The sequence below is a fragment of the Eptatretus burgeri genome, chromosome 16 (assembly GCF_056783735.1).
Source record: "Eptatretus burgeri isolate ZD-2024b chromosome 16, Ebu_testis_v1, whole genome shotgun sequence".
NCBI classification, from domain to species: domain Eukaryota; kingdom Metazoa; phylum Chordata; class Myxini; order Myxiniformes; family Myxinidae; genus Eptatretus; species Eptatretus burgeri.
In genome coordinates, this window is record NC_140976.1 from 68,036,349 (window position 1) to 68,050,275 (window position 13,927).

At 42.3% G+C, this 13,927-nt stretch overlaps 1 protein-coding gene across 2 annotated transcripts in view; it reads right to left on the reverse strand.

The window, feature by feature from the left end:
• The window catches only part of LOC147011258 (transmembrane protein 132E-like), a 508,369-nt gene that overhangs the window by 407,543 nt on the left and 86,899 nt on the right, over positions 1-13,927 (reverse strand). For both annotated transcript variants that reach the window (XM_085858598.1, XM_085858597.1), the window contains exon 2: positions 2,830-3,658. In XM_085858598.1, coding sequence (XP_085714724.1) covers positions 2,830-3,658 — 829 coding nt within the window. The remainder of the gene's footprint in view (positions 1-2,829; positions 3,659-13,927) is intronic.

Sequence of the window (13,927 nt, forward strand, 5' to 3'; positions counted from 1 at the left end):
ATATTAATGATTAGACGAGTCTTTTAAAAACGATAAATGTATAAACAGGCGAGCATTGGGTGGCTTTGACACCAACTCTCTGGTTAATTGAGTGTTCATGACAAGCCAGTTCCGGTTTGTGAACATTTAATTACGATGCTTGCAAGTGTGATCTTCACAAGTTTTAAACGTGACAGGGGATTTCCTATAAGTCGACACGCAATGCACAATTACAGCATTAACTCAGCAAGTACATTCATATGTACAAACATGCAGTGAGGGGGAGAGGAGTAAGGGATGTGGACAAACATGTCGAGAAAGGGAGAGGGACAAGGGATGCGGCTGCCTTGGGAGCAGCTTGAGTGGGGTGCAGGATTGAAGGTCATTCAAGTACGGTAATTAAATTAGTGAGGAAAATTAGCACACACCTGAGCGAATGATGAAAACCAATGGTAAATCAGTTAACAATGGATATAATAAGACTATCTTGGGGACCATAAGGACATTCCATGAATTGCCTCACTTTTGGGAAAAGATGTTTTGTCAAAACTTTGAATTGCAGTTCCAAACTTCACAAGCATTGTAAGGTCCGGGTTCCATTACCCCAAGACCTCGAGAAAGTGTGGGGGTTAATTTTTTGTGTGCCACAAAGCATGTTTTACGAAAGGCTCGAAACTGTCCTCACATTCAGTGCAAACTATCTAAAGGTATCCGTCTTTACCCCTGGTGAGTTTCGTGTTCACGGCGATAGTAAGTGAGATTTGTAAATGAGTGAAAGTGACTAATAATAGGAATCATTTGTCGGCCCCACGGACGTTTCTCGACACCTCATGTCAATGTATAATTTTTACGTATTGGTACACATTGTGAGCGATGTACACCTTGTACCTCGACACTGCTCGATAAGCTCTGTATGGTTTCCAGGAAACTTTGTGCAAGCGCTAATGAGGAAAAGGAGAGTAAATGTTTGAACCATTTATGAATTATTTTTTTAAAAATTACAAAAGTGTCAAAAATTTATAGAAAATGCAAAATTATCATTTATTTGTTGGAAATCATTTGGGTGTAACCATGGTACTCACTTGGAGATGTTTGAGCGGCTGAGCTTGGCTGCAGTAGAGCCCGACACAATGTCTCTATCTGAGAATGACCTGTAAACTAAGTGTTAACTACGCAGCAGATTTTAATCTCACATTTTTCAATGTTTGACTTTTTTATCATCTAGATTCTAGACAATGAACAGGTTTTTTTTTCGTTTTTTTCCTTTTGCATACATTTTGTACCATGAGTATACCCTATCCGCTCAATGGCGAATGTGAGCGATGTGCTGTGCCCTAATTGGGTTCATTTGAACTGAGCTTACTTGGTGTCACATGGCTTGTCCTCACACCGACGTCGACTACTAAAGTGTAATTAAATTGAACATAATTTCACCATATCACCCTTTCAACATGTTCCAGCACATGAACTTGGTCTACCACCATGCCTTCCACAAATCCTAGTGAGAGCCATGGGATGATATAAGTACAGTGCCATTAATTGTGCTACTCTTGTGTCAGCCAACTTGCCGAGCTTTTGACTGTTTGAGCAAAACGGCAATCCAAACGTAAAAAGCACCCAAACAATGGTCACAGGACTCACAGACGTGCAATATTTCAAACTTCTCAAACTTGCAGCAACATTGCAATATTAAAGGGGATGCTCCATGGCAATGGCATGCACAGATCTCTCTTAACATGTAAGAATTAAAGCTACAATGATCTATCTCAGGATTCAACTGGAAAGCATCTGAAAATGAAAACCCAATCCGAGACTGCTTTGTATTCGGACTGATTATTTTTCTTTCGTATGCAAAACATGACAAATACAGCTTTAAAAAAAACAAAAATTGACGATTGTACGCGATTGACCTTCTGACCTCAAAAGCAATCGGCTTCAGTGACACAATATACAATCCCTGCTCAAATTTGAAGTCAATTTTATGAAAATTGACGATTTTGTGACCTTGACCTTTGACCTATTGATCAAAAAACAAACTATCGGAATCCATCTTTTGATTGGTGAACCAATTCAGTGATCCAATAAGTAAATTATTTTAAATTTCAGGTCAATTGGACGAAAATTGACGATTTCATGTGACGTTGATCTTTGATCTTCTTCACCCGTTGACCAAATTATTAATTTGTCTTCTCCATATTCTCATAATAAAGTTTTGTTCAAAATTTGATGACAAACTCTCAAATGGTAAAAAAAGTTATGGCTCCGGACAGACACAGACAGACACAGACAGACAGACAGACAGACAGACACACAGACACACAGACACACACACGTGATTGCAAAACCCCATCTCCCACTGCGTGGGGGACGCGCTTATTATGGACTTCCGAATGTTGTGTGTGGTTACATCATTATGGAGGCAAAGCTTTGCCACCGATCCAAAGCCACTGTACAATATGGCAGGAATTTATCATTTGGCCAGAATACAGGCACATAATAGCTAGTCTACGATTTCAAAAGGTGGTCTGGGATCAATTTGATCTCGTTCAGTGGAAGTGATGGCCATTATTCAACTCTGAAAGGATGACGTACTAATTTGGTGCAATGCTCTGTCTGCAGAGCAGCAGAGTAACAGATTGTAGTTGGGCTACACCCCAACGGCAATATAAATCAGACAAGATAGCTCAAAGGTGAATTCTACTAACTCTGAGGTATCCTTACATGATGGAGATACAAATGTAGTAGCGACGTCCTGAAAGATGGTGGATCGCTGTTGGCAAAGTTATCATTTGTGCATCAACAGTCATGATATTCAATGATCACGTTAATATGACATGCACGATATGTTACCTGATAACCAAATGCTTGATGGTAGAATTCCTCGACAGAAGCAGAGGAACACTCATGTCTTGTCTGTGAAGGACATGGGTCATTGGAAAATGAATCAATATATCTGAACTCAGCCAAACTTTTCTTGTTAGCTGAATTGCTGGGGCAGGGTACAACCGGATGTTTCCGATTAAAACAGCCTTTGAGGAATTGAAAGCGTCACCCGACATGTTTACGACGCCGGTGCGTTGCACTGAGCAATCTTGCCCGTGTAAAATTCGGTAGTGAAGCCGAGCAGTGTTGTATCCCAGTGATGTTCCTTGGAATGCCTTCGCATCCGAATCTCCAAACCAATGGGTTGGTACAATCAAGGTGGCGATGCACAATGAGGGAACACCTTCAAACAAACAAGTCATCGAGATCTGTTGCAACAATCGAACGATGGTGACCCGCACACAAGGCAGTTCATACGTCTTCAGCTGTTGCTCCAAAAGGGTGCCTGTGATATGAAATGCAGCTTGTACCTTGGGCTTGTCCACAAAAATCCGGTCCTCCAATGGAAAGACCTGGATTTTCCATAACGAACGTTCTCTTTCACTTATAACGGTGTCGGTGAGTTTTCTCAGGTCTCCAAATCCCCGCTGAGAAGAAAACGGGCCAAAACTGACGTTGATTCCAGGATGCGTCTTCCTGGAGGCCAAAAGCAAAAAAGGTTGCACGCACTGGCCAGGACAACAGCCGCCTTTCGTAGAGTGAAGAAAAAGGATGTCATTATCTAGGGTGCTGTACTTGATAGAATCACACGTAGACAGATCCTCGTCGTTAAAAGACACGACTCCAGCTGTGATACCTAAAGGGGAGAGGGGCAGGGGGAAACATCAAATCAAATCAAATTTGAAAATAATAAATCAAATCAAAATGTATGCACATGCACATCATAACAAGCTTGGAAGTAATAAACATTCAAAATGTATTTCGCTTCATCAAATGGCATCCTTTGTTCAGCAGAAAAATTGATTTTATTTTATTTAAATTCATTGCTTGCAGTCAGTCATGTGTGATGTGTTTTTACTCTTGTTTTTGTGGCTGAGCCAATTATGTTCCTCGGTCGACGTTGTTCAAAAAGAGGGCACGAGCAACACCTACAGCTGCCCAGGAGGCACAGCTTACGTCTGACGATTCGACAGCCGTGGCTTTCATCCGGAACTGTGGAGCCATGGTGTGTCAAATATTGAGCATCCTACCCGGGGATGGGGGGGGGCATCATGTGACTGCAATATGGAGATGGTGAATTCTCACCGTCACTGCATCTGAATAGGTGTTGCTGTGGTCCGGTGTGTTTTCATCCAAAAAAATGCATATACAGTAGACTAGGTGTAAGTCTGCATTGTGTAACTCGTCACTTCCCCTAAGTCGGCAGCGTCAAAAAGTCCCGAATTTATCTGTGAAATCCCTTTGAATAAAGGGTCATCCCTCTGTAAGTCGTCATCTCTAAGTCGTCACTTCGTCTAAGTCGTCAGATGTTGTCCATTCCCATGCAATGGAAACTCAAGTAAATTACCACTCCTAACTCATCACACAGAACTGCTGCCTCATGAGAAGCCCGATTTCATGGAATCGTGATGCTCGCTCATTGGTGTACACCGCCAGTGATAGGCTGTTTATAACTGCGTACACACGTTGATTGCACTGCAGGCAGGACAATGGCGACTAAGCGTAAGCTTACAACTAAAACCTACCAAGAAAAATACGACATTATCCAGTTTTGCGAGGCAAATCCACTGATGAAGAAAACAGCCATAGCTGAGAAGTTGGACATCAAACGGCAGACATTGAACGATATCTTGAAGAATAAGGGCAAGATATTTGGACAAGTGGAGAAGATCGTGAGGCTGGTGGGAAGTGTGAAATGCGTGAAATGTGTGTCCTTTGAAGATGTCGATGACGCGCTCATCATCTGGTTTCGGCAAATGTCGGCTCAGCCAAATATTCGGCCGATACTGTCTTTCGGTGGAGGATTGCCCAGCCAACATCATGGAATACAATGACCGGTTTGAATCCTTTCTCATGCATCAGATGCCCAAGAGTTTGAGGCAGTCAAACATAACAGATTACTTCGTGAAAAAGTAAAGGATCGATCGAGCTTAGTGTTGAAGTCCAATCATGGTTTTATATTGGCTTGTTTTGTACATTACTGCACTCACTTACACATAGGCATTGAGTGGTAATCATCACCACGATGACTGTGTGTCATGTAATTTGTCACCATACCATCACCGATGGTATACGAGTTGTCTTACAGAGTTGTTCATTATCTTTACTTTTGATAAACTGATTCATGAATTCCATCTTTGCTTGATCACTTTCCAACTCACCCCCACCTATGCCCCGAGGATCGTGTTTTCCTTTTGGTACAATAGCCGGCTCTCACACATATGTGTCCAGGCCACGCGCGACCTCATCCTTCACCCCACAGTCATCATGAATGTTCGCATAAGCGTAAGTCGTCACATTTCTAAGTCGTCACTTTTTTCTCAGTCCCGACGGTGACGACTTATGCCTCGTCTACTGTATTTTTGGTTTTTTTTCTAATTTCAATCAAGAAGGGGTCACATCGAGGAAAGACAAAAAAAAAAAAAACCTGAATGAAGAATAATTTGTTTTATGCAAAGATCTTCTCGAGATAATAGTGTTGAGTCTCGTGGAGGAGCGAGAACGCAGAAAAGATCAGGAAGTAGCAGAACAAGAACAACAGTACAAAGAGATCACGGAAAAAGGAAGATGACGAGACCAGACAGGAGACTTCACAAGAAAGAGAGACAACCGACTTGTCTGCAATGTGAAACTGAGAGGCTGAGAGATGCAGCTTCATCAGAGGAAATTCCAATGACTTTGAAGGCCTTGGATTCCACGACGTCAAGCTGAGCATGGTGATAGGTAGGGAAGCCAGCCCAGAGGGGAGAGCATTTGTCCATCAAGCTGCAGATGAAGGCCTTGTAGGTAGGGAAAAGTTAAAATGTGCCTTATGACTGAACTTATTGAAGAGAATTTTTGAGGAAATAGATGGGAAGGTTCATCGGATGGTGTTTTTGAAGAGCGGAGCGATGAGAGTGTGAGATTTGTCCTGGTTAAAAGACATATTTGTTTTTTTGACCAGCTCATAATCTATCAAGGTCCGAAGAGAGAGAGAGAGAGAGAGAGAGAGAGAGAGAGAGAGAGAGAGAGAGAGAGAGAGAGAGAGAGAGAGAGAGAGAGAGAGAGAGAGAGAGAGAGAGAGAGAGAGAGAGAGAGAGAGAGAGAGAGAGAGAGAGAGAGAGAGAGAGAGAGAGAGAGAGAGAGAGAGAGAGAGAGAGAGAGAGAGAGAGAGAGAGAGAGAGAGAGAGAGAGAGAGAGAGAGAGAGAGAGAGAGAGAGAGAGAGAGAGAGAGAGAGAGAGAGAGAGAGAGAGAGAGAGAGAGAGAGAGAGAGAGAGAGAGGAGGCTGCTGCATGCCTACCCGAAGGCAGAGGGATGTTCCAGCAGATGCTGGAGTCATCAGCCAAGAGATGAAGATAATTTTCCAGAGAGTCAGATAGATTGTTGATAAAGATGAGGAATAGGACTGGGACAGAAACACCGCCTTAGGACACTCCAGGCTTGATGGGGGAGAGGAGATGAAAGCGTTCTGTTGAGAGCCATACGTTGGCTACGAGAGTAGAGGAAGTCAGAAACCAAAGAGTGCAGTTGGCTCTGAATGCCAGAAGGAGAGACTTTGGAAAGCAAAGCGGGATGCCAAATGATCAAAAGCACCAGATGCATCTCGAGAGACGACCATAATCTCATGTCTAATATTCATGGCCTCCATCCCTTGTTGTTCGAACAGAAGTAATTTGTCCAAAGTAGAATGAGTTGGTCTAAATCAGAACCGATGGTCTCCGATGAGGCCGTTTGAGAAAAGGAAGTATTTGATGGCAACCGTGATGATAGATTACATCACCTTGCTGATGATTCGAAGTAAGCTGATAGGTCTGTCTGTTAAGGGGATACCTGAAGATGGGATGGGATGGATCTGTGAAGAAAAGGAAGCAAGTTTTTTTTGGAAGAATTCCAAGGCTACATTAATATCAGGGACGGTAGATATAGGAGACCAGTCCTGAAGTGAGAGGGTGGCTAGCAGTCTCTGACAATCTGCTTGTGTGAACTGTCTGACTTGCCGGTGTTGAGGGATCTCTGTGAAAATCGTCAGAGATGTTGATTCTCGCAAGCACATGATCAAAATTATCAATTGGAACAGAGGAAGAACAGCAGACAGTCACCAGAATGGTGGTCATTTCCATTTTCAGAAGGGAGAATGGCAATTGGCAAAAATCCATGTCCAAAAGTTCACAGATTGAGTCAGTCCCATGGAGTCACAGAGGTCCTTTACTGAAGTACCATGGCTGGTGAGAGAGGTACCAACACCCATCAAATTGGCAAGGTTGCTGTTGAAATCACCACATGTGAAATAGAGAGTTGCAATCCATTCATCCATCAGGACCATACTCTACAGAGCATTGGTGTTTCCAAAGCAGTCTCCTGGGATATTGGGCAAAATTCTGGCTGGACAGGTGACCACTCCAACACAGGATACTCAAATGTCTCAATCATCCCAGCAAGCTGGTACTCATTTTACCAACCTCACAAGGATGACAGGCTGAGTCAACCCCACCTGGTATTAATTCAACATTGAAGTGGGATTTGAACTCATGACTCCATAATCCCAAGCCCACCACCCTAACCAATAAGCCAACAGCAGGCATAGACTTACAAAGGATGGTTAGTTTGTTCATGTTGTCTGTGACAGAGAGGTAAGTGTTGTCACCATGAGGACGACGGTACAACACACAGACAAACAAGAAGTGGGAATGAAGGGGAAGTCACAGCAAAAGGTAATCCTGGGGGTTTGGAGGTGTAATAGCAGTACATGGACAGAGAGAAATTGAGCTGTTGATGTAAAGTGCATCTCCGCCACTGAGACGAGGTTCAGGCCTGTTGAAACAGAGGAGACAATAAACAAGGAGAGGAACTACTGAGTCAGAGACATCCTGTGGGAGGAAGGTTTCTGTGAGCACATCATGTCCAGTTTGATTGAGCAGTTCATCAGTAGCGGCCTGGATTAAGGGATCTATCAAGTTGGAGCGGAGTCCTCGGACGTTTCAGATCCACAAAGTTAGAGATGACAGAGGAGGCGCTATTGACAGGGTGCAGGTATGCACACTTACCTCCAAGCTGTCTTGCATGGGTTCGAACCTTGACCCAGCTATAGACTGTCATCCCGGTGTTTCATCAATGTGTGTGCCGTCCCTCGGATGGACGTTAAATGGGTGTCCCGTCTGCTAGTATTTGTTGGTGGATGTTAAAAATCCCACGGTGTCCTTCACAAAGAGTAGGCAATTTATCCCTGGCACAATGTCCAAATTCATAATTCCTGCCATAACTAGTGCTGGGAGAGGTTGGCAAACCACACAGGATGACCCAAACATGGATACTGCTTCGGCAGAAACAATGCTCTGTGTCACAGAGTATGGAACATTAGATCGGATCAGAGAAAGGAAGAGATGAAAATGAATAAGGGAAGGAAACTGCAACGGCACTCAGTGGAGTGCATACCTCCGCCAGGATGAAAGGTTTACGGTTTGTACACCACCGATAGGCTGGATCTGCATCTGAACCTGAACCAAATCTAATCGGCTTGTTCTTGTCATCTATCCAAATCATCCAAGTTTCATCCAAATCCATCGCCAACTTTTTAAGATATCCTGCTCACAGACAAAGAAACACAGATGGATACATACTCTCCGTCCACCTTCGGTCGCAGCGGTAATGAGTTCGAAATTTTTTTTTGAAACGAAAATGTTTGTGGGCGTTTTTCGAAGGGGAAAAATAGACACGTTTGTTAGTTGAGGCGTTGGTGAGTAAGTCAGACACTCGCAGGGACACAAATTCGACAATACACCACAATAAGGTATGGTTAAACATGGAAAATCGGACGAAAACACAATCAACAACGCAGGGATGAAACAACAACGTCAAGACACGATGGAGGTGGTCGAGAAAATTTTACCTTTCATGAAGTGGAAGGCGACACTGAACGAGCCAACGACCGACGTGCTCAGATCCGGAACAGGAAGTCCAAACTGTAAGCTTCCAAACAAGTTTCCTTTGCTTGATCAAGTCGTTGTCCAGAACTTTGGTTGCTGTCTAAATCTTAGTATTATGTCAGGATTCCACAACCGCAGAACACTTGGTATGTTTCAGCCTTTCTGCCATTTTCTGCTCCGTTATCCTGTTGATTCGCTTACGGCCTATTCCCCCCCCCCCCCCACGTACTGTTGTCCACAATTGTCATAAGTAGTAGGACGGTAAACACCGGAGCACACATTATAAGTGTCAACAATCTTGTTGTGATCGTGATTATAGATCATACAAATAAATGATTCATTCGGATGGAATCGTCTTATAATGTTGGAGGTGGGAGTGAAACATGAACCATCTGGATCTACCAGATGCCGGTAAATCCTTTGGATAAACAAGCAAACTGTATTTCGCATTTCGCACCACATCAACGATTTCATGCTGAAAAAAAATAACAGCTGACCATTTACGTGCATTATACGTATAATGACATTACAAGGTAGCACGCACTGTACTTTTACATGAATTAAAGCACTGTACGTACTTTTACATTAACAAATAGGGGTGCATTTGATTTTGATGTACCGTACTCTTTGCGGAGCGTTGGTGCTGCCGAACCATTTCTTAGCCAGAGTTATACTGGGTGGTTTGCCATTGCCTTCCCAGCGTTGTGCGTCCATGTTCTATCCTCTTACATGCTAAGCGTCAAGCAAGGAAGCAGAACGCACCATTTCTAAAGTCTTTGGTATGACTTAGCCGGGGTTTGAACCACTGACTCGTTAGAGTCCGTTACACCACCAAATCTGGTTAGCAGTGCATGTATTATGAGACAATTAATGCATCAACACGTAATTTGATCCCAGCATTATCAGGCATGTTGTACGATTTTTAATTCAATGCACTAACAAGTATCCATACGACTTTGGTTTTGGTCCCCAATGGGGCATCGGCCTGCCTGGGAACTTGTATTTGGGACATGTCAGTCTGTATGTCCGTCCATCAGTCCCTGCGTCCATCTGCAGCCTCCACAAAAAATGATTGGACACATTTCTTTCATATTCGGCTAATGGATACAATAATATTTGGCCATGAGGCACGTCAAAAGATTTGGGAATCGGTGTCAAGGCATGGGACATGATTTTATTACCGAAGTTTGGCGATTTAAAACATTTTTACAGGAGAGGATAGCGAGGGATTGCATATGCTTTGAGGAACCATTATTGACCAAAATACAAACATCGAACATTGGATTATTTATTTATTTTGGACATTCTTTGCCATCTCTACTACCAATATATCACCTTCATTTATTTGTTTATTTATATACACTTTACCATCACCGCAACCGACATACCACCTTCAATTATGGATGTGCTTTTAACCTTTCAATAACATTTATTTATTTATGTATTTAGTTATTTCGTTTTTGAAATGTCAAATCTTCACGTCCCGTTTTTAAGGTGCGGTTGGGGGCTGCGTCCTCGATAAGGACATGCTTGTTAGATACAAGAACAAGGTTTACGGAAGAGCAATGCGACAAAGGGTAAAGGGGTAAAGTACAGTCAGTGTTGCCACATATGGACAAAATAAGCAAAGGAAGGAACGAACAGGTCAAGAAGAGAGAGAGAGAGAGAGAGAGAGAGAGAGAGAGAGAGAGAGAGAGAGAGAGAGAGAGAGAGAGAGAGAGAGAGAGAGAGAGAGAGAGAGAGAGAGAGAGAGAGAGAGAGAGAGAGAGAGAGAGAGAGAGAGAGAGAGAGAGAGAGAGAGAGAGAGAGAGAGAGAGAGAGAGAGAGAGAGAGAGAGAGAGAGAGAGAGAGAGAGAGAGAGAGAGAGAGAGAGAGAGAGAGAGAGAGAGAGAGAGAGAGAGAGAGAGAGAGAGAGAGAGAGAGAGAGAGAGAGATATATATATATATATATAGAGAGAGACAGACAGACAGACAGAGAGACAGAGACAGATGAATGGAGAGGGAGAGAGAGACTTGTGTATGCTTTTATTATAAAAGTATCAAAACACACCAGAAAAATCACACTCCATAAAAACAAATCCAAACAATTTTACAGCAAAAATAAATTCAACAAAAGCAAGGGTGTCTGTTCAAGTCAACCACACCACAGAATAATACATATATGCAAAAAAGTAAGTGTAGGTACTTTACATTTTTACAAAGAGATTCCTCACGAAAAGAAACTCAAAACCTCATCAGTGGACCACTGATCACCCACAATATCCAGGCTCGAAAGATAAGCCTGCTCCATTTTTACTCGTGCCAATACCATACCTTTAAAGCACAAAAGCACATTTGCATTTTCCCCCTTCAATTTTGCTTTCCTGGTTTTATAAGTTGCCAGTTTAGCAATACCCAACAGAAAAGACAAAAATGAGAGGACTGGTTACCTTCGCAAACTTTGTTGCAAAGGTTATGTTTTGATTGCTGTGTATTTATTTATTTGTGAATATGTGTGTTTGTTTGTTATAGGCATAACTCCAAAAGTATTGAACTGAATCGCAGCAAATTTGGTGGGATGATTGGTTATTAGACCAGGACCATTTGATTAGATTTTGGGAGAGATTGGGTCAAAGGTCAAGGTCAAGAAAAGGTCAAAATCGTCTTTTTACCATAGCGCGGTCAATTTGTATCCAATTTGCATGCAACTAATGCCAAAATGTTCAGAATTCAATGCCCCATCTTCTGATATGTGACATGACACAATGACGTAATAACCCTTATTAGCGGTTGGGAGTCAAAGGGCAAGGGGGGTCACGACATTGCAAAATGTGTGGTTTTAGTCATAACACAGTCAATTCTTATCCGATTTGCATGAAACCAACACAAAAATGTTGACTGTTCTGTTCCCAACACTCTAATACCAATTACAAAATTAAGAGTGCAAAGGTCAAGGTCGAGGTCATGAAAAGGTCAAAATCGTCATTTTGTCATCGTGCGGTCGATTTTTATCCAATTTGCATGCAACCAATGCCAAAATGTTGTGAATTCAATGCCCAATCTTGTGATATATGATATGACAGAATGACGTCATTACCTTTTTTAGCGGTTTGGGTCAAATGTCAGGGGTGTCAATGACCTTTATGATCATAACGCGGTCAATTCTAATACAATTTGCATGTAAGTAGATTCAAAATGTTTAGAATTAAATTCCCTATCCTATGATGTGTAATATTTGATTTCTTATAATGTTACCAGTTGTCATCAGATTGACTTGACACCGACACCCAAAAAGGTCAGGGAGTTCATACAGAAATTGTACAATGTACGTGAATCAGTGTCAAACAGCAGGAAATTTAATGTTTTTAAGCCATCATAATACATATGAGATGGTAGATGTGGTATGGGATTAAATACCCTCACAATCAACGGTTTCTGGGGGGGGGCAAAATGTAGCGTTGGCAAAGGTATGCGCTCTACTGAGTGCCCGTTCTAGTTTACTCTTATAATTCCCCTCGATTCCATAAATAAAGACTGGAAAGGAAAAAACAAAATTAAATTTATAGAAAAGCTGTTGAAGGAAGAGAAAGAGGGGTACCAATCTCTTACATTCAATAAAACCATGGGCAACATTTTCAATCAAATCACAAAAAGAACAATAAAGTAGAACAGAAGAGTTAAACTTATGGAGTAATGTCTGTGTGACCAGGGCTTAATGTGCTAGTCTCCAATTCAGGTCTCCAGTTCACCCAGAGTTGGAGAACTATACATTTTGTTCCACACTGGACTTAAAAAAGCTCCAGCAGGTAAGGTCTCATTCCACCGATTTTTCAACAGTTTTATAAAACCAGGTATACATGCTTCCAGACATATGTTGTCGATAGCCATTTTCCCCATGACGTGAAACACACTAATTTCCTCTAAGTTTGAGGAGAACACTCCCTCTTGTATTTTTGAAGCAATTTGACGTTCAGGGAAATAGAGACGTGAGTCTACCACTTCATCCACCCCAGTCCACCCGATGTTTAGTCCATGAAAGGTTTGAATTACTGCTTTCAAGACATTTTCCACAATACGAGCAGAACGAACATCAGTTTTTAATGAAAGTGAGCTTACAGGTAGCCAGGCATTCAAGGATGGCTGCAACAGGTCTCGCACTCTGTTTATTCCAACACTGGTGAAACAATGCCTAAATGACCTGGAGGTTGAAATTCTCGAGAATAAAGGATTCTGAACTAATGGCTCATGTACAAACTTTTGGGCATCGTATGATAGCTCTAAACGTTGTACTCCAAGGACTTGCCAAGCATTCAAAAGGCTCTGATGAAAACTGGGGAGCTGAGACATGTCATCGTGTTGCAGGTCGATGAGGAAAAGTTCACGGTCATATTTCAGACCTTCCACTTTCTGCAAACAGGCATTTGTGAGAGGTCGCCAAGGAACACACTCACTGCATAGTAAGCACTTAATCATGGAAATTCGGAATGCCATTATCAGACTTGGGGTTGCATCAGATTTTGACCACCCATATTTCGGGGTCTACAGACCACGTCTGGGCCCAGCCAATGGTGGCTACCCCAGAAAAAAATCAGTCAGAACCCTCTGAATGCCTGTGATCAAGTATCTCGGAGGTTCGAGTGGGATAACTTTATGCCAAATAAATGGAACCACCAGGTTGTTTATGATTGACACCAGTGTCTTAAGCGAGAGAAGTTGGTACAATCTTCTCCACCTTGCCAGTTTCAATTTAATTTTTTTCCAGGAACTTCTCCCAATTTTTTTGTTCATACGCTTCAATTCCTAGAAATAAGCCTAAATCTTTAAACTCCTCACTACTCCACTGTATTCCTCTTGGTAAAACAGGCAGGGGACGAGGAAGGCGATCTGGGGCCAACCCAAAAAGCTACACTTTTTTTTCCAATTTACACTTGCAGTAGAAGCAAGCTCAAACTGGGTAAGGCAACGAGAGACCTCAGAAAAATCTTTTTGATTTGCAATAGCAACACAAATATCATCAGCATAA